Raw genomic sequence first — 20,767 nt, forward strand, 5'->3', positions numbered from 1 at the left:
CACCAAGTCGCTTCCTCTCCCGAATTCAACCTCAACCTCACCACACCACCACCACCACACCGATCGCGCAACCCAAGAACATATCAACAAAAATGCCAGCCCCCATCCTCCGCGCCGGCGCCCTCGTCGCCTCCCGGCGCGCATTCAGCACCACCCGCGCCGTCCGCTCCGGCGGTGCCCCGCACTACGACCCCCCCAGCGGCTGGCTGTTCGGCGTCAGACCGGGCGAGAAGTACGAGAGGGAAGGGTGGGAGATCCCGTTCTTCTATGGGTTCTGCGGCAGCTTTGCTGTTGCTACGATTGCGTATGCTTTTAAGCCTGATACTTCGTAAGTTGCTTTTTTCGCTGCTTTGCCTTGTTGCGGGAGCTTTGGGGACAAGGGAAGAGAGAGGGCGCAGGAGGACGGGAGGGACGGGCCAGAGAAATGATGGAGAGTGAATGGAAGTAGAGGGGACGGGATGGGATGGAAATGGCAATGGCAATGGGGATGGAAATATCAAATGACTGCGAAGACTGCGAAGGGGGTTCGAGGACTGGAAGACATGGGATATCCAGGGCCAATTTCCACATACGCTAGGAGACAAGTCGACTGTCTGGTCTGAACACAAGCTAACATATCCATCAACAGCATCCAGACATGGGCTCTCGAAGAGGCTCGCCGCCGACTAGAGGCCGAGGGCATCCTCGAGGATCCTCAGCCCGAGAAGTAAACGTCTCGAATGCCATGTTGTTGTATCTGCGCCCATCCATCAACCATTCGCCAGCACATTTACAAACCTCAAGGAGTGGGCGCCAACAACAACAACAACGCCAGGTGGCAATTTAACGATTACCTTCGAAATTTTGGGAATACCAGGAAACAGTCGAGTCGAGTCGAGCCACGTTAAACAGTCAAGACCACCAACGATAAACAGTCAGCAAACAAACAACGAAAATAGGGACCGGTTACACAGGACGGCCTTTTCACCACCACAAGTCTAGACAGGATAAATGAGGAGGGAGGGGTGGAAGCCATGAGGGAGGGACTCGGAAGACATGGTGCGAGTTAGTTGGGTGAGGGAGCGGGAACCGGGGATATATTAACGGAGTACTGTACTACTTTCTGGACTGCACTGCACTGCACTGAACTGCTTAGACGATGGAATTGATCATTTGAGAAAAAACATACACTTCCTTCCCCCCCATCACCGCTCACCCTTTTTTCTTTTTGGCCACATTGTACATCACTATTGCGTTTCATGATACGACAAGATGGTAGGTTATCTGCTGGCTTGGAGGCTTTGTTGTTTTAACTAAAAGGAGGTTGTCCGGCGGATAGACTGATGATGTGGATTGTATTTTTGATAGACAGTGGTGGATTATTTGAAGCCGTTTGTCCTCTCCACCACAACATACCTTATAACAGTGGAACTGGTAAGTGAGTACTTGTGACCGGTTACGGTGAATACTCAGGACGAACTCGAGCGAAGCAAGGTCCCTCCCCGGATGGGGTCGCCAGAGGCATAATCATCACAATTAGAGTAGCTCTCAGAGGAGGATAACGTGTTGTGCACCTCGACCTTTGTATTACCGGGCCGTCACCGACACAAGCGCAAGGCTGTGATGAAGCACAGGAGTAGGTAGCTTCGTGGAAGTGTAAAATAGGCTTTTTCTTCATGAACTGGCTACTACCCATCTACCGAAAATCCCATGTCATAACCCAAAACTATATACAGGAAGTCTTAAAGATTTAGAAGCAACCCTTTTTTGAAATCTTCGCTTAAATATCATTTTTGTCTTCTCTCTCATCATCATCACCCAGGTATCTTAATCTAAAATCTACTCGCAAACATAGCTCCACTCATGCTCCTCATCACCATACTGCCTCGCCTCCATCCAGTTCTTGACCTTCATCGTAAGCTCACCGCTCTCCTCCTCAGGCTTAAGACCGCAGTTGACGAGCTGGCCCTTCCAGCTGATCGAGCGCACAGGGCTAACAATAGCGGCCGTACCGGCGCCGAAAGCCTCAATAAGACGGCCCTCGTTCGCCGCCTCGGCAAGCTCCTTCATGGTATACTTGCGCTCCTCGATCCTCCAGCCCTCGGGCTCCAGCCTCTCGCGAGCCAGCGCGAGGACGGAATCACGCGTGACGCCCTCGAGGATGGTGCCGTCGAGGGGAGCAGTGACCAGGGTCTTCTGGCCGGTTTGCTTATCCTTGATGGCCACAAAGAAGTTCATGGTGCCGACCTCGGTGACGAACTCCTCCTCGCCGAACAGCCACAAGTTCTGCTGGAAGCCGCGGCTCATAGCCTCGACCTGGGGCACGATGCAGGGCGCGTAGTTGGCGCCGAGCTTCTTGTCGCCGACGCCGCCGGGCCAGGCGCGCACGGCGTAGTCGGTCGCCTCGAGCGAGACGGCCTTGAAGCCCGTGGGGTAGTAAGGGCCGACGGGGGAGGCGATGACGTAGAGCAGAGCGGAACCCGGGGGGCCGACGCCAAGGGTCGCTTGCGTGCCGATCATGGTCGGGCGCAGGTACAGCGAGTAGCCTTTCTGCTCGGGGATGAAGCGGCTGTCGAGCTTGACCAGCTTGCCGATCAGGTCGATCAGGGCGGGCGAGTCGAAGGTCGGCAGAGCGATGCGGGCGGCCGACTTGTTGAAGCGCGCCATGTTCTTGTCCGGGCGGAAGAGACGGATCTTGCCGGCCTTGTCCTTGTACGCCTTCATGCCCTCGAAGCACTCGAAGGCGTAGTGGAAGACGCAGGTGGCGGGGTCGAGCGAGAGGTTCTGGTAGGGCTTGATCTCGGGCGCGTTCCAGCCCTTCTCCTTGGTCCATTCGATGGTGAGCATGTGGTCTGTTGCGGAGGGTTTGTCAGTTAAAGCTGTTTTGCGCATTCTTTTGGGGGCACGGGGACGTTACCAGTGAAGTTGCGGCCGAAGACAAGCTCCTCGGGCTTCTTGAGGCCCTTGGGCTGGCTGGTGGTCTCGACCTTGAGCTTGGAAGGATCGATGTCGGCAGTGCCAGCGGCGGCGCTGTACTGGCGGGCAGCGGTGGCAGAGAAGGCGCCGAAGCATGGCCTCGAGGGCTGGAAGGCCGCAGCCCTGCGGAGGGAGGTGCGGAACATTTTGGTGATGTGTGGTATTTGGTGTTTTGGTTTAGGTTTGGGTATCTATGGCTGGAAACAACAACTCCTCTAAATAAAAAGGACTAAAGTGGATATGGTGGAAAAAAGAAAAGAAAGATGAATGATGACCTCTTCGCTCAGGGACAAGAAGGAGGACAGAGGACAGTAATATCTATTTACTACTCGTACGAAAGAGTCAGTCAGACCGCCCTAGATTCCCGCGCACGGCGCAAAGTGGACGAAAGTGGACGACGGCAATGTTGGGAACAAGGGACCATCGGAGGGCGATCGGAGCTTGATCTGGGCCAATTGACCCAATCATGACTCCCCATTGTCATCTCTGCCGTGCCCAAGCCCGCCCCATGCCGCGGCTAACCACGTATGCACGGAGTCATTGAGGTCTCGACTCGGTGTTGGCGACGTTGCGTGTTAGCTGTGTTCCAGAACACGACTGCCGCGCCCCGCAGATTGCCCCTGAATTGCAGCTGGTGGGGTGTAGCTCCCTAACAAAGTTCACCGCCCTCGGGGTTCAAAGTCGCGAGGCCGTGAACTGTGAGCAAGCTCCCCGCTGTCATTGCTGTCTTGGGTTTCCCCTGAGGTCATCTTATCTTTCTTATCGGTTGCTAACTTCAGCCTTACCACCAAGTGACACCGACTGACGATTGGGCCTTGCGCGCAGTTACACTGGGCTGTAATGAGGCCGGGCCAAGCTTGCGCCGAAACGTACTAACAACTGCCTTGTGTCATCGTCGGGACCCTTCATTGTTCTTCGAAGCACCAACATCGGTTGGTTGCGTTGTCGTCTCCCTTTGATCCTCTCATCGTCTACGAATGCGATTGCGATTCTGCGCGGTCGACTATTACAACATTGTCAGCTGGAGCCTGGTTGATATCTGTTAGTGGAGGGGCCTTGGCTGGTCGACCATCGTTAAAGCATCGACTGCTATAGGTACGAATCGCATCACTCCGTAAAGCCAAGTCAATTAGATAATGAGAATCTCCAATTCCAACAACTCATCGGCCCTACCTTTTCTTCTTCACCCTTTCTTGTTTAATTCTCGTTTTCCCCATTGCGCACGCCAATGGATCCATAGAAACGGTGACCGGGAACTCCGACTCTAATTGAACTTGACTCCAGCAGCCAACCCCCGAAAGCCACCCAGCGCAAACCATCCACCGAAACCTCGAACTCCCCGACCGATTAGACCATGGCCCTCGCCGGCGTCTTCAAGTCGCTTGGCGCGACCAACATCAACTCCAACTACAGCATATCTTCCACCCTTACGACGACAGCCGGACCATGGAAGATCTACCCGGCCAAGAAGAAGTCCACCGGCAAGGAGTACTCGGTCTTCGTCTTCGATAGGAAAATACTCGATGCGCATAGCAAAGATCTCAGTCGGTCCAGCGCCGCCGGCTTTAAGAAGGTGGTGGAAGAGGTGGTTGAGCGGCTGAAGAAGGAGGCCTCTTCGCTGGCCAGGCTACGGCATCCCGCCATTTTGGAGCTCGTCGAACCGGTGGAGGAAACAAGAGGCGGAGGTCTACAATTCGTCACGGAACCAGTCACAACATCACTCGCGGCAGTATTACAAGAGAAGGATGACCAGGAAAGAAATCATGGTGTCGGTGGCCGATCAAGTCGCTATGTCAGAGAGGAACCCGACGGCACCCGGAGGAGGCGCGAGGTGGAAATAGACGAGCTGGAGTATCAGAAGGGATTGCTACAAGTCAGCAAAGCTTTGGAGTTCCTACACGAGAATGCCGGACTGGTCCACGGCAACCTGACCCCAGATGCTATTCTTATTAATGCCAAGGTGAGTTCCCTCTGTGACCCTCCGATATGGCTTGCGCTGACCCCGTACAGTCAGACTGGAAGGTCAGTGGCCTCGCTTTCTGCAGCCCACAGCAAGACTCGAACAAGCCGACGTCGATACAACCGATCAGTCTTTCAGAGGTTCTGCACTATGAGCCCAGGTTACCTCGAACTGTCCAGATGAACCTCGACTATACTTCCCCTGACTTTGTCCTCGACAACAACCTCACATCTTCCGCCGATATGTTCTCGTTGGGTCTACTCTGTATATCTCTATACAACTCGCCCCATCGGTCACCATTCGAGTGCAACTCGAGTTTGTCTTCCTACAAAAGGCACTTCCAGTCTTCACAAGGCGTGCCGTCGTCAACCAACAACTACCTCTGTTCTCGCGAGCTACCCAAAGAGCTTGCCAACCATGTCCTGCCACGGCTTATCACGCGAAGGCCGGCCACCCGGATGACGGCCAAGGAGTTTCAGCAGAGCGAATACTTCAACAATATTATGGTCAAGACTCTACGATTCCTAGATACTTTCCCGGCCAAGACGCCCAATGAGAAGCAGGCGTTCTTGAGGGGATTGATCAAGGTTCTACCAGATTTTCCCAACTCCGTGATGGAGAAGAAGATACTTCCAGGGTTGTTGGAGGAGATGAAGGACAAGGAACTCATATCGTTGATTCTGCACAATATCTTCAAGATTGTCGAGCTTTTACCGTCTACGGCCGGCAAGAGAGCTTTTGGAGACCGAGTACGACCGGTGATCAAGGAGATCTTTGTCACAAACGCAAAACAGGCACAGGAACGAGATCCTGCTAGGGATGCGGGTTTGATGATCATCATTGAGCAGTTGCATGTTATTGTTGGAGCCTGTCCTGGGAAGGAATTTAAGGATGGTAGGCACTCCAAACACCTTGTGTCAATTCACACTTGCTAACACAGTCTAGACATCCTCCCCATCATCTTCGCCGCCCTGGAGTCTCCAACCCCCGTCCTAGTCGGCGCAGCACTCCAAAGTCTCCCAAGCGTCCTCCCAGTCCTAGACTTTAGCACCATCAAGAACGAGCTCTTTCCCGTAGTCGCCATGATCTTCAGCAAAACCAACAGTCTCGCCATCAAAGTCCGCGGTCTTCAAGCTTTCGTCGTCCTCTGCGGCGGCTCCACTGACCCCTTGGCGAACAACGACGGCCTCGACGGACTCGGTCCCAGCGAACGGAAACCTTCGTCCAGCTCTAGTGCGCTAGACAAGTTTACCATGCAGGAGAAGATCGTACCCCTGATCAAGGCCATCAAAACCAAGGAACCGGCCGTCATGATTGCCGCCCTGAACGTTTTGCGGATCGTGGGGAAAGTAGCTGATGCCGACTTTGTGGCTATGGAAATCTTGCCCATATTGTGGGCGATGAGCCTAACGCCCTTGCTCGACCTCAGGCAGTTCCAGTCTTTCATGGATCTCATCAAGAGCTTGTCCAAACGGGTGGAAGACGAACAGACCAAGAAACTGCAGGAGCTCAACGGCGGTAATACCTCCGGTCCAGCAGAAGACTTCATGTCCCTAGGCGGGCTATCCGGTTCCTCAGCTCTAGACACGAACGGGACATCAGCCAACGATTTCGCGGCTCTAGTAGGCGGCGGTGGTAATACTAACAATAACACCAGCCCGCTCGACTCCGGCGGATGGGACAACGCCCTAACCTCCGGCTCCAAACCGCCGGTAACCTCCCCCGGCGTCCGCTCCGGCACCGGCACCGGCCGCTCCACTCCCGCCGCGACCTTCTCTTGGTCATCCACTCCCCCCGCCACCACCACTGCGCCCTCGACAACCCTCAAACCCCAAACCACCGGCTCCAACTTCCGCACTGTTACACCAGATCTCAACTCCTTCCAGGCTCTAACTCCCCAATCTACTCAATTCTCTCAGCCGCTTCAACCTACCCCCTCCACAATCACCTCCCCAACAGGTATTGGTATCAACTGGGGCGCGGCCACTCAAGCGCAGGCAAATCCCTGGTCATCAACACCCGCATCAACCGTCACCTCTCCCTCTATCGCTCCGCCGACAAATGCCTTTGGGAATATGAACCTAGGCCAGTTATCTAGCAATTCCCGAACCAGCTCTTCATTTTCATTACAACCACCACCGTCGGCGTCGGCGGTTTCTACACCCGGGTTTGGCTCGGGGACTGGCGGATTCAGCCTAGCACCACCACCCAAGGCTCCTGCGCAGAGTGGCGCGCCGACGACGACGACGACGACTTGGGGGAGTGGGAGTGGGTCGTTTGGGAACTTGAGCCTGGGGAGTATCAATAATGGTGCTAATAGCATGGGGAATATGATGGCTGCTAAGAGCAATACCGGTGGTATGATGGGGTCTGGGTTTGGTGGGATGGGTGGTATGGGGGGGACAAGTATGGGAATGATGCAACCCCTCCAACCGCAATCATCTGGTTGGGGAACACCATTACAGCCTCAACAAGCGCGAGCACAACAGCAGCATCAGCAGCAACAGAACAAGTCTGGCTTGGATAAGTATGAGAGTTTACTGTGAAGCTCGAACGGAACGACAGAAAGGGGTGAAGAGAGGAGGCGCAGCAGATCTGATGAGTAGATCTGGGAAGTAGTGGCCAAAAGGGAACGAACGGGAGCTAAAGTAACTGAGAGGATGATGAAGTGAAGTAAAAGCTTGTTGAAGTTTATATATATCTCGAGAGCGTACTAGAATTATATAATACATACCCGGCGTGTTTAGGTGAGTATTCATTCACTTGGTACTCAGCTGTGCTCGGCTGTGCTCGACCCTGCTAGCTGTCTTGAATGCCCGTGTATAAGACTATCAAAGCAACCACGAACGCGTGAATGGTGGAAGTGTAATGAGACCTAAAATTCCTTGTTTGTTTGGACATAAAGGGTTAAAAGTGTTGTCACCTTGTTTACATTCCCCTTTTAACACCTTATCACCATCTTTTCATCATCTTTATGCACCGTCTTATCAATATCTTAGAGGAGGTTCTCAACATGTTATCAACCTGCCTGTCCCCAGCAACCAAACAACAACGTCTGTCTGTCTACTAATTATATAACCTCAAACTGCCAGTCAATTTATACCATCCCACTCCCCGCCGCTTGCGGAGGGCGACACGCCAAAACAAAAGGCGGGACAGTATTTGTTGACTGTCACTTGTTTCAAGTGTCCATATATTATCCCCCCTCAAACTTTCTTCTACCCGACCCCGTGGGTATGATGTGCTGCCTCCCTCCATCCACGGGACACTCACGGGTACCTACCTACCTACCTCTCTCTCTCTCTTAGCCGACCTCAGCCGACGTCGGTTCTCGGTTGGTCCTTGTATACCTTTTAGAAGTACAGATCGATCAACATCAACGCTCAGTTCATCCAGATGAAGATGTTAAAAAGGCTACTAGAACACCTTACCACGCCTCTCTTGCGGTTGCCATGGGCATGGAGGAGTTATCGCCCTCGCCCTTGCCCCCCCCAAAGCATCAAACATAATCATAAGGTCCGACTACAAACTCACAAAAAGACGAACAGGAGGGGATAGATGTAAAGGAGCGAGTAAGGTAAGGTAAGGTAAGATAAGACAAGGTAAATCGCTTTGTATTCAACCCCTCAAAGTACTAAAAGCCAGAAGCAAAACTGACTTCGCTAAAGCAGATAAATAAAGCATTGGGCGGCACCCTCCATTAACCACTTATAACCACCTATAATCACCACACACACCTATCTCCTCGTCCTCCCACCTTCCTCACGACACACGACATCTTATACGATGTCTTTCTGTCTCAGTCAAATCATAGACCAGAAGCAGAAACCACCCCTCCTCAGATCTCTCACCACCTTTCCCAATTGGAATCACACCCAAACCTAAGCCTAAGCCTCCTCACCCCCCTTATCCTCCGCCTCCAAAGGCTTCACACCACCACTTCCATCCCTAGTGACATGTTCCTGGACAATAGTCTCCCCAGCGGTGTTAGTCACCAGGGACTTGACTTCCTCCTTTGGCGCCTCTTCAGTGGTAGAGGTGGGGTCGGTAGCGGAGGAGTTAGTAACCGCAGTATCAGCAGCCGCCGCCTCAGCCTTTGCCGAAGCTGTAGTGGCATCGCGCTTATCTTCTACCTTTTCGGTTTCAGACGCAGTAGTGGTGGTGGGCGGTTCTTCGGCTTCAGTCTTCTTGGTTTCCGTCTCGGCCTGGGCATCGGCTTCGACGGGTTCGGGGGCGGGAGCTTCGGTGGAGGTAGGTGTGTCAGCCGGAGCGGAAGATTCGGCTTCTGCCTCGGCTTCGGCCTCCTCCTCAGCCTTAACCTCCGCTTCGATTGCGGGAGTGGAGGGGAAGGCACCGGGTGCTTCGGAGATAATAGCCTCGGGGGAAGCACTGGGCTCGGGCTCGGGCGAAGGAGCCTTCTCTTCATTGGTCTCTTCCTTTGGTGCTTCCTCCTTAGCCTCCTTCTGGACAGTTTCGGGAACCAGCTTCTCTACCACAGCCTTAGCTTCGTCCTTGACTTCCTCAACCTTGGGCTTCTCAGTCTCAGTCTCGGGCTTAATCTCGCTCTTAACCTCTTCCTTCTTCTCCTCCTTCGGCTTCTCCTCTTCCAAGCCCTTCAACTCAGCAATACCAACACGAACACCACCCTCCTCACTCTCAGGATTAATAGCCCAATAACTAACCGAAACCGAGAAACTCAACTTCGGACCAGTCACCTCCTTCTTCTCCTCAGCCACCGCCGGCGCCGCAGCAGCCGTAGCAGCAGCCTTAGCAGCAGCAGGCGCCCTCCTCTGGGGACCCCTCGCCCTGCCCTTTCTAGCATCACTAAGCGGCACCTTCTCCTTCACCTCCGCCTTCTCCTGCTCCTCGGCCGGCGCCTCCTCCTTCTTAACCGGTATCTGCGGGCCGAGACGCAAGCGGTTGTTAAGGTCGCTCATGAAACCGGCCTGCAGAGCGGCGATCTTAGAGCCCATCGGACGAGCGGGGACGGCGGGCTTCTGACGAGGAGGAGCGGCGGCCTCGGCGGGTTCGAGACCGCCGGACGTGGGAGACGCCTTGACGGGGCGCGCGGGAATGGCGGGCTTGGCGGCCGGCTTGGGCTTGGGACGGTCGGGGATGGAAGGGCGGGAGGGAAGAGATGGGCGGGAGGGGATCGCCGGGGGTGAGGGCTTTCGTTCTGTGACTGCGGCGGGAGTGGGAACAGGCTCCTTTGGCTCGGGTGTCTCGTCCTTGACCTCGGGCTTCTCGGCAAGCTTTTCGTCGATCTTGGGCTCAGGCTCCTCTGTACGGGGAGAGACCTTGGGAGACTCGGCCGCGGCCTCCTCCGTCTGCTCCTCGTCCTGCTGGGGAGTAGAAACCTCGGTCTGCAGCTGCAAGCTCTCCGGGCTATCCTCCCAAACATCGCGGCTAGGGAACCTCTGAGCCATGGCCGGCCTGGCAGCCTTGGCAGCCTCCTTCTTCACTTCCTGCAGAAGATGGGGCTGACCCTGAACCCAGGAAGGTCTTTGCTGGTGCGAAGAAGGCCTGGGAGTACTCGACTTGACGAAACCATCGGGGCCGTTTTCCCGGGCTTCCTTCTCGGCAAGCTCTTCTTGCTGACGGGCAAACGCTTGAGCAAAGGTCTCACCCTCGCGAGGTTCTATCTGGGGCTTGGCCTGCTCCTGACCCTCTTCCTCTTGCTGCTCAGCGGTGGGTTCCGGGGTGGAAACTTCGGCGGTGTACATGGTACTGCTAGGGGCGTCCTCCCAGACGTCAGCACTGGGGAAGCGGCGCTTGTGCTCGGTCTTGGGTCTCAAGGGAACCTCAGGCTTCTTCGCGGGTTGTTCGTCATCCTTGAAGAGGGGCTCATATTCCTCGACATCCTCGAGGGGGGTAGAGCGCATCTCGAAAGAGTTCTCCCTGTAGATGCTGGCCGGTCTGCTAGTCGGGCGACTCTTGGGTTCAGCACTTTCGCGGCGCTTGGGCACAACGGCCGGCTCGTGAGCGTAGGGCGATGGGTTCTGTGCGACCTCATCCTCGGCAAGGATAGGGGCAGTGTACTCCTCCTCTTCTTCAGCCGCCGGTGCTGATCCATCCATGGACTTGCCTCTTGAGCTGCGACGGTTGGGCTCGTCCACGTGAATCACGTTCTTCCTGGGTTCTTCGTCCTCCTCTAGAGCGCGGGACTCGCCATTGTCATCTTGCACAGCAAAGGTCGGCTTGACAGGAGACTTGCGGCCGGAGGAATGAGGGCGGGGAGACGCGACGCGAGAGGTAGACTCCTCAATGGCTTGCCATCCAACCTGCTCGCTGGGGGTACCGGGGTAGTTCTGGACACCTGTGATCAGAACTTGTTAGCCAAGAGCGAGCATAGTAGTTAGGCATACGAGTGGTGCTTACCAAGACCAGAGCCACGACTGGCGGTCTCGCGAACAATCTTGTTCAGATTCTCGCTGCTCATCGAGAAGTTGTTGGCACGATCGTACTGATAAGGCGTGTGCTCCTTCTTGAGAGCCTCGGGGTGCTTGTCAAAATATGCCTTTTCAAGCTTGTCCACAGCAAACACACCATGACCGTGAAGGCCATAGCTGCCGGGAGGAAGGCTGCCGCGGGCAGAAGTCCTACGACTGTGATGCTTCACCTTATCGGCAGTTGCGCCAGGAGCAGGCGATGGAGCCTGGACATCACCAGCGTTCTTGTACATGGGCACTTGCTGGCCAATCTCGGGAATACCATGCTCGTCCTCCAAGTCCACCGACAGCTGGCTAGTAGTGCTAGCCTTCTTCTTAAGACTCCTATTGGACGGGAGGACGTGCGTCGACTCGTCGTTACTGCTGGGACGGCCGATTCCAAAGGCCGCAGCTCTGTCGCTATCGGTGCGCGTAACGGCCATGATGCGCTGCTTGGCATTAGCAGGAGGCAGGGACGGCTTGGGCGCATGAAGCTTGAGATCGTGGCCGATAGTCCTAGTCTGCTCGGGGGCAGTACTCTGTTCGCTGGAAGGAGTATTCTCGGTGATGTTGGCATATTCCATGCCCTCTTGGCCGAGGGACGGCAGGTCAACAGACGTGGATCTTTTGATATCCTCGCCATTGTGACCGTTGCGCAGGGGATGCGCAGACTTGGGCTGAATAGGCCCCGCGTTAAGAGGCGAAGGCGCAAAGCGGTTCGGGTTCGGGCTCATGGAGCGCTCGATGCGGTTCTTGTTCGGGCGTGGAGGGACCATTGGAGCTGGCTGTTTCTCGGTACTCCTAGACGGTCTAGGGGGGATGGGAGGCTGAGATGCTGTGGTAGACATGGTGATATCTGGGCTCGGGACGAGTCGAAGCTATGTATGTTCGGTGTGTATAATGGAAGGAATGTTTCCGTTCGTTATCAGCCGGGGTAAGTCTGGCTCAGTGACCAATGTCTCGGATCTCTGGATATGGATGTCGAGGTGTGATGCACGTGTAAGTGGCAGTGGCGGGTATAGTAGGTCGTGTAGTTTCGTCAAAGTCACTCGTGTAAGTGGCTTGGTACTAAAGTGACTATCAGGGAACGTGCGCCTCAGGTTAGCCCAGGTTCTCTGCCATGTATTCAGCGTTATAAAGGCACAGGAACAAGTCAATAGTAACAGATGTTAAAGGAACAATGGGATGCAAGATAACTGAAGTGCGCCTGGCCTGGCAGAACAAGGGTGTGTTGAAGGTGAGGGAAGTGGGTGTGGTGCTTCGTGATCTTTCGTGATAATGATGGGTGGTGATACGGCAGTGTCCAGCCAGAAAGGGGCAACCCGGGGCAAAGCCAGGGCTTCCCGGATCCGCCGTTCCCCTTGGACACCGCTTGTGGTTTTGGACGGGTCGCAATAATCTGGAAACACCGCGCTTGTCCAGTGCGTCTCGGTTGTTCGGTTGGCGCGGCCCTTTTTTCTGTTGGGAGGAATCGTGGAAGGTATTCCAAGACTTTGCTCACGCAGCCTTCCGCCGCAAGATAAGAGGTCTCGTCACTGCCATGGAAACTTGTACCGAGAAGCCCGGTACCGTCTGATAAGACGACACTGGGTACTTCTCTTTGCAATAGCAGTACATGTAGCTGGAAGATGTGCTTCCGTGTGTAACTTGAGCTTCTTCAGGTCTGGATGTAGCTATCACGGGAAGGAGGGAGATCACCATTGCCCGCTTCAGGTTGATGTCTTCCCTCCTTTCCCAGCTTCCCAACTCCACCCATCGCTCAGTATTATCCGCACCTCATCTGCCAACTCAGGGTTACGGAGACTCCTGAGTTTGCGCAGAGTGGCCCAGCTCAGAGAGGTTGACCCGGAATCATGGAAGGTGGTGTTGATGGAGGGGCTTGAGGATATCGATGTCTTGGCTGGGCAGATGCTGAGGCAGGATCGGGAAGATGGTTGGGGAAGTAATGTGTCAAAGTGCCTTCAGCAGGCGAGGCCGGCGCTTGCTCAAGCCCGTGGAATCCGCATACGACCTTGACAGGCTGGGGAAATCGGATGGGATGGCGTGTGTCACTGCGCTCACTCACCTAGAGATAAGGTTCCGTGTTGACAATGCAAGTATAATGGTGGTGATATCGGGCGATTAGGTTCATAGGAAGGGTCAAGTCGGGGTCAATTGGAAACTGAAAGAGTAAAGTGAGTGGCCTCTCTTGCTTTTGTTCTTTGAAGACGAGTAAGTTAGTTGCGAGTCGAAGGAATAATGGAAACGGATTTGCGATGGAAACAGGCCTGACGAGTAGGCGGCGCGCTGGCCACTTATATCGTCTTTATTATGTACAATCACTCATCATTCATGCCGCACTTATACACTACTGTCCCGACTGTCTATCCGCACAATGAATTGTCTGCTTCCATGACCAATTGGGACATTCATCTGCATACTTTCTCCGACGGCATGTGCATCGTCAATGGCCTCATTAGGCTTAGGACAAAGTGCCCCAATGCCCCTCGCCGTCATCAACCGCCAACGTACCGCAAAGGTACCGCCAAAAGCCGTCATGGGGCGCATACAGTGTCATGGCACCGCTACACGGTACGAATCGACCGGTTCCTGATTTACAAAATGTTGCCATCTGACCGTCAAACTCTGCCGTCCAGCCGAGTTGGTCCTATATGAGTTTTGGTTAACTGTCATCTTGAAAGCGTCCTCTTTCTGCTCCAGTTGAGATTCAATGTTGTGGTTCCAAGACAGACAGCCGGAGACATCTTGAGCAGAGTCAACTGAAGACAAGTGCTCATCAAGGTGCACAATCCAAAGCTCCCCCTGGCAGCGCCTCAAAGAACATTTCAGGTTTTCCAACGTTAAACCCCTTTCAGGAGTCAGGACACCCCCTGGCAAGGCCCTGTCATATCTCTACCCCACCATTGCCCCACCTCTTTGAGATGCAACGGGCAGTTAGGGATCGATCTGAAATTTCTGAACGTAGAAAATTTCAGAAATTTCTGAAAATTTCATGCAAAAATGAACATTTTTTCTATCTTTTCAGCACACGTAACTAAAATATAGGTAAATCTAGGTGTTTTGGGGTCTTAAATAGCTACCCAAAATCGAAAAAATCGATAATTTTAGTAATAATCGTCATTTTTACTACTTTTTACTAGAAATTGATTTTTATATACATAAATGCAAATTTATAAATTTAATAATTATTTTAATTAGCGATGCCCTCTTATTGAACCTGCTACTTACTCCGCCTTATTATATTAAATTTAATTGTCTACGTATATATAATTATATAACTACTCGTCGATTTATAATAATAATTAGTTCGTTTATATAGGAAATAATATAATAAATGATTAATTTAAATTTCTAAGTTTATAACCGTTTATATAAACGAATATAGCTATATCTATCTTTTTGCTAATTAGTCAGTTATGGTAAGGACTTTCTAGAAAATTTATAATAAAGAAGGCTTGCTTATAAAACACGCTATTAATTAGGGTATTAAATATTTATATAGTTAGCAGTATAATAAATGAACGGTTATTTTATATTATAATCTACTATAATTTAAGGTCGAAGTTATTATAATTTTAAAGACTACCGTCCGGATTGTAAATACCTTTACGCCTTTTAAAAATAAAGAAATCAGCGATAGCCTATTCGTTTATTACGTTATTAAATATATAAATATACTCCCTTAGGAAGGATAATACTACGCCAATAATATTCTAAATAAAGGGTTAAATAGCTTCGAATCTTACTATTATAGTAGATAGGTATAAAAGGAAGCCTAACCAATTAATAGGAATTAACTATTTAATCTTCTTCAATACGTAAAAGAGTTCTAATTCCTACTAATCCGCAGCGGCGAGAAAATAACGTAAACGCAATTATTCTTCTTAAATTTTAATTTAGCGTAGAATAATATAACCAACGTACGCTCTATCCGCCTCTAATATTAATTATACCTTATAAAATAATACTAGAAACTGTTTAAAAACCTCGAAAATATATTAGAATTATATATTCTTAATAATATTTATTATTTATATAAATTATATAGGGTTTACGCCGGCTTTATTATTACTAATAACGGCGGCGATATAGGGTACTTCTTAATATTAATTAAAGAAATAGGTATCCTTTACAAAGGTTTATAGAACGATTTATACGCGTTTAATCGAAATAATAGATTTATACTATAACCCCTAGCGGGTATTTATATTAATTTAATGAATTAATAATATAAATGGAATATTTAGAAAGTAATTTACTTTATTAAAAGCGATAAAATTTTATTATAATATATAATTATTAAGAGAACCTCTATCTATACGTAGATAAAACTCTATTTGTACGTAAATAAAAATATAAAAAGAAGTTTAATTTAATTAAATCTAAAGGTATAAAACTAATAATAATATTAAAATACTCGTAGAATTTTAATAGATTTTCCCTAATAAGCGCCATTTTGCACAGAGTAAGTACCACTCCAATAATACTTATCCTAAAATTCAATTCTTAAATTAACTTCTTTTAAAACTGTTATTAGTTTTGGAAGCTACTAAGTACGTACGTATATAAGCTAAGGCTTATAAAATGCAAAAAAAAGTAATACAAATTCTTAACCCTTATATAGGCTTAAAATCCCCACTTTCGTAGCGAGAAATTAGATTCTAAATTTTAATCCACGTACAAATAGAGTTTTATCCACGTACAAATAGAATTTCTCATTATTAATATACGTAATTACAAAAATTATAATTTAGAAGCGCAAAAGGAATTAATAATAATAATAACCTACTAAATTAAGAATTTAAATAATAGTAAATTAAATAAATCCTTTAATAATAATTAAAAAGAATACGAATTATATGAAATAACGAAGCTAAATTTAAAATAATCGTTAAATAACTCTTAAATAATATATTAGGCATTATTATAAATATCAGTAATAAAAGAATTAATTTTAATTAATTTAACAACTATTTTATTATAAACATTAGAAACGATGCCGGCGAGGTTTATTACTATATATTCTATTAAATTAATATTTTTATTGTACTAAAATTAGGATTATCCTTCTAGAGGGGAAAAAGAAATATTAAGAATACGCCAGTTAATATAATCGTTTGATTTATTAAAAAAGACGTTGATATATATATAGTCAGTAATATACTATTCAATAATTTATTATTTTATTTTAATATAAATAAAAGGAAGTTGGTAATTAATTAATTCGGTTACGTTAAGAGGAGTATATATTAGTACTAAAATATAGAAAAATATGTTTATAGAAAATGATTCGAATATAATAAATAAGCGGCCGTTAAAAAAGAGAGCTTTAACCATATATTAATCGATCTTATCCTTCTAAGTAGTATTGAAGGTAATAGTGTAATATTATATATCCTTACGTTCTTTAAATTACTAATTAATGCGAACGATCTAATACTCCGCGTAATTATTAAAATAACCGCGCATTTGAATAACGTTAGCCATATTGCGCCAATTGTAGTAACGGTATATTGCTTATTGAGTTTATCAGCTAAGGATATTTATGATATTGAACTCCCTAAATACAGCCTCATTTTGAGAGTTACAAATTAGTAGTATTATTGTAACACTAAGAAGGTTATTAATAATTGAAAAGGTATAAAGATAGGTGTATTAAAGGGGGAAGAGTATGGGGGCACGGACTCGTGCACGGTCCTAGAAATTTCAGAAATTTCAGAAAATTGAAAATTTCAGAAAAAATAGGTCATTTTCAGAATGGATCGATCCCTAAACGGGCTGCAGCTTCCTCGACCACAGCCAAGTCCTGCCAAAGCTGACAGTGACGACTTCCCAAACAGCTCTGGACTTCTGCAATCGAGGCCCAAGTGACGTGAAGAGTTTTTACCAGAGTTGTCCTTCTAACCTTTCTAGAACATTGGCCCTTTCTTTTTCCTTCTTTCTTCCCGCAACAGCCAGCTCGAGCACTTTGTTGTTCTGTCGAGGACCTGGATCAGGCCCCGAGATGGAGAGCGGATACACCTTAAATAGGTGGGGCCTACTGATCTGCCCTTCTTTCCACTTCATGACATGGGTTTCGATATTGTTCTTGATGAGATCATGAGACTCTCCTCGGAAACAACACCAGTGAACAAGAGCACACGGTGTTGGAGTGATGGTTACTGAGGCTGCTACACACTCTAGCGAGACGGCAGCTCCGGTGAAAAAGTCCAAGACTCCGGGCCGTTCCCCTCATCTCCTCCTCCCAGCTCCTCTCTCCCCTCTCGGTCCCAAGAGATGTTGGGAATGCAGCAAGCCCCAAAAGAGACACAATTCGCAAAGCTCCAGGCCAATCACAACCGCAACACGACGTTGTGCCTAAACTTAACGGTGACCGCTTCTTTACACCAGGGCAAGCTTCTGTGCGATTTGATGCACCTCTTGCATACTACTATAGTATGTATGAACTTCGTCAAGTATAGGACAGGTACCGATCTTTATCTCGCCAGCTCGCCAAACCCAGGGCTGAGCGTGTTGGCTCCTTGCCAGTCGAACACGTATTGTACCTCTGACCACCGTTCACGATAGCAGAGTTTCAGAGAGGGAAAGGTACGTCCCTCTTTCTTGTGGACATGTTTTATCATTTGAAGTGCTCGATCACCATGTCTTCAGCAAAAGTTTCTTTTTCCAGCAGAGAGAACCCCAAAGAAACCATGACAAGAACAAACACATCAAGCATGACGCAATCCCCATTCGATCGTCAAGCTCCAGAACTACATAACATCATATCATCCCACGCCCACAACGGGGAGGACCCTTTGACCTTTGTCGAGCAAGCTCCTCCCGTGGCAACAACGTCGGTTTCTTAGTTAACAGAAACTCAAACAACTACAAATCCAAACAGTCATCCCGAAAGCCAAAAACGCGGGGTAGCCCGTTAAAAGTCTTACAGTACACGATCGTGGCACAAGAAAACGATCAACAAACCTGCATGACGGACCATTTATTCTTTATACGCCCAGAAACGCCCTCTCTTTGAAAACTTGCATGATATCAGCCAGGTATTATGTCATTCCCTGGTTCCGTTTTTCAACAGCACAGGCAACCAAACCGATCCTACCAGGCAAAACATAAGGTAACCGAGAAAAATTGAAGAGAAAACTGCTGATAACTATCCGTTTCATGCAAGACATCCATCCTATATCCGAAAGGCGGTCAACCGCGCGAACTCCCGTCCAACTTTTGTAGTACCAACCCCAGCTTTCTACGTAGCACAAAACCGCCCTTTTACTATTTCGATTCTCCGTTCCATCACAAGACCATTGCACTTTTCTGCCATTCCAACCAGCTTCAGGATCCCGCCTATGCAGTTCCGCCTCGAGGGTTCCCCCGAGCGAGGCGTGGAAATCGCGGGGAAATCACAACCCCAGACATCACACAGTTATGAATATGTGTAATTGACAGCAGATGATTGGCCGAGAAGCTGTTTGATCGAAGAAACTCAAAAGGAACAGCCCTTGGCGTTTATATCCCACCCATAGTCTTCATGGTCTCGTTCTCTGGTCGAGTTACACGGACGAAACGGATTGTGAGATCAATGCTTCTTGATGGTTACAAACACTGCCAGATTCGAGCACGGTATACATAAGTGGTACTTGGTGTAGTTCTATGTATGGTATGTCGTCTCTAGATTACAGCTTCTGCTGATGGAACACCCAAGAAAATCCCCAGCATACTCGAAGAACCGAACCGCAACAGGTGTGTCACAGCACGTATTTTGAGGGCTGACGCACAAAAAGAACTGACGGAGGTAATAAGATGTTAAAGATGTAAGAAGAAACCAGAAAGCTGAGCTACCTACATTGGATGGAAAGAGATAAGGGTTCTTGGTATATGCGATGACAGATGGGATGGAAGACCAAAAGACCAGATGAAAACCCCAAGTATCTGACAGGTGCTGGCATGTGCCATCACAACGGGCGAGTTTATGATGCGGACTGTCCACATGACTTTCTCCAGGATGATGAAGCCAGCTTGTATCAGTCCCTCCAGTTTTGGTTCAACATCTCCAAGGTCTTGAGTGATGGTGCTTCGTTTGTCAATGAAAATTGCTTGACATGTCTGGCCAGCTGTGAGCGACCAGTGTAGGCGGTTGTCCACATTGTCTAAAACGCAGTTTCCTGTTGAATCCCGTGATTGGGAGAAGCCGGAACGAGATCACATATGAGAGAGCAGTAGTGCAGGTAAATGTATTTTTTCTTTCTTTTTCATATATAAAGACGACCCAAGGCCCACTGTCCTCTGGTCTCCTCTCCATGCCTCTTTCCTTCATTGTTCTAAATAAACCAAGTTTCCACTGAAGAGAGCATGTTAGCTATGTCTCTCTTGCTTGCTGATAGCTCTCGACGGATACGTTCATGGCAGAACAGGAAGTGATTGCTAGCTGTAATCTCAGAAGGAACAATTGGTACAGTCCACGTATGGCTGTATCAATACCTCATCACCCGAAGGCATAGGAATCCCTTTTATCATCATGTACAGCAGTGGTGGAAAGGGGAGTGAGGTGTGAGAGGGTTAAAGGAAGAGAGAGGGATCTTGGAGGATGAGTCGTACCTTGTTCATGATACGAGAACATCAACTTGTTGAGGCTTTGTGTTTGACAACGTCATGCACTCAACACCACATGGTCGTGATGAAGTTAACCGGATCGACACCGTTGATCATCTCGGAGCTCCTCCCAACCGACAAAAGAACCCTGATACGCCAGGTATGGAATCGAGAGTCCGCAGTCACCATCTTGTCCCCCATGCCTTTGGTGCTCAATCGTGACTTGGATGCGGCGAATGCGCCATCTCTGGCCACACTACATCTCCCTCGATCACGGCCACCACTAGGTGGGAAAACGATTGGCTGTCATGCAACCTTGCAGCATTCTTCAACCCCTGGTGCCTGGCCATGACAATGTCCGTCTTCGCGGTGTTTTAACTCCCGTCAAGATCGCAACAGATCGTCGTCGACTGGACCTCGTCGACTGGACCTCGCCAGGCAGGCAGCCAGGTAGCCTAGGGTAGCGTGCCGTCCATGCCGTCCGGAGCAGCAAAGCTGTCGGCGTTTTTCTACAAGAAATCTGAACCAATTGTTAGCCTTCCGAAACGTTAGACAGACGCCTTGGTTGTAGAGTAGAGAAAAGCAAAGATTTGCAAGGTGTGTCAGACTGTTGAGCTTGATATATTAAGTGTTCAACATAGAGATTCAGTTGTTTGAAGAAGAATAAGTCATCATCCGAGGGGAAAGTGGTAAACAGCAAATGCGATTGTGTCTTACCTGTTTGGAGTTAGTCAACGACGGCGCTGGTGCGCCAATTGCCTCTGTTGTGATGGCATCGCGGCCCAAACAGAGGTGCAAGAAAAGTTGCGACGAAAAAAAAGTTGAAGAGGAAAAGCTC

The 20,767-nt window shown here is 49.4% G+C and overlaps 4 protein-coding genes across 4 annotated transcripts; 2 read left to right on the top strand and 2 right to left on the bottom strand.

Moving 5' to 3' along the window:
* Positions 1 to 878, top strand: B0H65DRAFT_219132 (NADH:ubiquinone oxidoreductase 11.6kD subunit). Its single transcript, XM_062822027.1, has 2 exons — positions 1 to 328; positions 629 to 878. The coding sequence occupies exons 1-2, from the start codon at positions 93 to 95 to the stop codon at positions 708 to 710; spliced, it is 318 nt and encodes a 105-aa protein (XP_062680228.1). The 5' UTR covers positions 1 to 92; the 3' UTR covers positions 711 to 878.
* Positions 879 to 1,612: 734 nt separating this feature from the next.
* B0H65DRAFT_219154 (putative branched-chain-amino-acid transaminase) lies at positions 1,613 to 3,392 on the bottom strand. The gene is made up of 2 exons (XM_062822028.1): positions 2,897 to 3,392; positions 1,613 to 2,831 (listed from the first exon to the last, which is right to left on the bottom strand). The coding sequence occupies exons 1-2, from the start codon at positions 3,099 to 3,101 to the stop codon at positions 1,819 to 1,821; spliced, it is 1,218 nt and encodes a 405-aa protein (XP_062680229.1). The 5' UTR covers positions 3,102 to 3,392; the 3' UTR covers positions 1,613 to 1,818.
* Positions 3,393 to 4,112: 720 nt separating this feature from the next.
* Positions 4,113 to 7,534, top strand: B0H65DRAFT_219205 (kinase-like domain-containing protein). Its single transcript, XM_062822029.1, has 3 exons — positions 4,113 to 4,915; positions 4,966 to 5,809; positions 5,861 to 7,534. Exons 1-3 carry the CDS (start codon positions 4,310 to 4,312, stop codon positions 7,459 to 7,461), a joined length of 3,051 nt encoding a protein of 1,016 aa, XP_062680230.1. The 5' UTR covers positions 4,113 to 4,309; the 3' UTR covers positions 7,462 to 7,534.
* Positions 7,535 to 8,486: 952 nt separating this feature from the next.
* B0H65DRAFT_219221 (uncharacterized protein) lies at positions 8,487 to 12,515 on the bottom strand. Its single transcript, XM_062822030.1, has 2 exons — positions 11,294 to 12,515; positions 8,487 to 11,231 (listed from the first exon to the last, which is right to left on the bottom strand). Exons 1-2 carry the CDS (start codon positions 12,189 to 12,191, stop codon positions 8,803 to 8,805), a joined length of 3,327 nt encoding a protein of 1,108 aa, XP_062680231.1. The 5' UTR covers positions 12,192 to 12,515; the 3' UTR covers positions 8,487 to 8,802.
* Positions 12,516 to 20,767: the final 8,252 nt, after the last annotated feature.

Source organism: Neurospora tetraspora (assembly GCF_033439725.1).
Source record: "Neurospora tetraspora strain CBS 560.94 chromosome Unknown B0H65scaffold_5, whole genome shotgun sequence".
NCBI lineage: Eukaryota > Fungi > Ascomycota > Sordariomycetes > Sordariales > Sordariaceae > Neurospora > Neurospora tetraspora.